Genomic DNA, 1,816 nt, shown 5'->3' with positions numbered 1-1,816 from the left:
TTGTATGAATCCACTATATTTTAAAGACTTTTTCAACTGCTTAAAGCCTGATAATGATAGTACTATTTATTTCCAAAAAAAACGATGCGAAGACTTTATATCGGAAATATCAGTAGCCTTATGAATGACGATCAGTAGTAAAAAGAGCAATAAGTATGGAGGAATTATAGAAATGTTCATATAATAAGATAAACAATATTACATCAAATAATAATTAGACATGTGAACATTGGTACAAGGAGGCTCCAAATATACATGCGCTACACAAACCATTCGATTTCTGTGAGGGCTGGGATACAACCCACGTGCCCAGATCAAAGCAGGTAGTTTTCTTAGAATGTCATCCCCAGGTCTTTGACCAAGAGGTCACACCCACAAGACAGTGGAGCAACGTTACAAAATACAGTTCCATGATGGTCGGTGACCAACAGTAGGTTCGTACACTTTTTTTCGTTAGGATCCTAGAGCTCATGTACACCACTATTTTGAAATCAGGGTTTTCCAACTCTCCCACATGAATCCTGCATATCCAGTTAAAGCGCTGAACATTCGTTTTATGTGCTCTAAATTTCGTAAAAAACACCCCTGCCACGAGAAGGCAGAGTAGGAATCTCCTGTCAGCGGTTGTATACGCGTAGCCACGTGAGAGCATTCAGAGAAGAAACTGACTCTCCCCATCCTTATACCACAGATGCGATGATCAGCAGAAGGTTAAGCACCATTTCTTAACCCTTATAAACATCGAGTGAGTTATATCGACTAATTTGACAACTGCACTAACGATAATTTATTTTTTACAACTAGTACAGATAAGATGTTGAAAATTCGGAATAAACTATTATGTAATACAATAACGCAAAATAAGGTTAGTGTTTTCCACAGGCATAACATACTTCTTTCAGCAGCATTTGCTTAAGCAAAGAGTTCATTACTAAACAGCACCACAACAAATTCCAATTAATCAGTAAAAAAAACATATTTCAACACATTAAAATCTCACTTTAAAGATATGACACTGTTCAAAAACTACTAGTAAATATATACAAAGTAAATTTTTATGGAAACAAATAACAAAGTAAGTAATGTCATTGTTGTGCTAGCCCTCGTTTACTTTCGCCCTTCTTCCGTTTCCCTTTGCCACGTAATTGACGTAGACGTGCCATTTCTTCACGAAAATCTGCGTGCTCATTTCTAAACAAGCCTAAATAGCGTAGTTTTTGTAAAATATTATTATATTCTTCTAATGGAGGATAATAATCTTTTAAGATCATTGGGCGAGGTAATTCACTCATTATTCGAACAACTTTCATGGATTTACTATCGACTTGTTTACCAACATCCCTGAATATTCGTCCAGCAAGCATTGTCATCTTTTTGGCATACAACGAAGTCATCTAAAAACAATTGAAATCAAACACAAATGAGTAAAGATAGTGATGGTCACAGTGTAAACTTAGGACTCCGGCACAACTTTTCATCATCATTTGCTACAACTTAAACGTCATGAAACCGGAATTTAGGGTGATTAGAGTGATGTTATTCAGCCTCCACAACTGCACATTACGATCATCGTGTAGATATAAACTTGGGAGTCTAGACTAACTGGCACGGTTAAATTCAAAAGTTAGTGACTTGACAGATTGATTTTACTTGATGTTTTGATGTGTGTTGTATTTCTAGCAAATTAACACCGAATCCGCCGAGATTGAACAAAACAAAAATGAAGTTAGATACTGATTCCAAAGAAATCAGAAATGTTCGAATATTCCAACTACTATGTTAGCGACACTACTATGTAAAACATGCTTGGAGTGAA

General features: G+C 36.0%; 1 protein-coding gene across 1 annotated transcript; it reads right to left on the bottom strand.

The window, feature by feature from the left end:
- Positions 1-770: 770 nt before the first annotated feature.
- Positions 771-1,587, bottom strand: Smp_039980 (putative mitochondrial ribosomal protein S33). Its single transcript, XM_018797770.1, has one exon. The coding sequence runs from the start codon at positions 1,392-1,394 to the stop codon at positions 1,086-1,088; it is 309 nt and encodes a 102-aa protein (XP_018652779.1). The 5' UTR covers positions 1,395-1,587; the 3' UTR covers positions 771-1,085.
- Positions 1,588-1,816: the final 229 nt, after the last annotated feature.

Source organism: Schistosoma mansoni, chromosome 5 (assembly GCF_000237925.1).
Source record: "Schistosoma mansoni strain Puerto Rico chromosome 5, complete genome".
Taxonomy (NCBI): Eukaryota; Metazoa; Platyhelminthes; class Trematoda; order Strigeidida; family Schistosomatidae; genus Schistosoma; species Schistosoma mansoni.
This window is presented reverse-complemented; position numbering and strand designations above follow the sequence as displayed.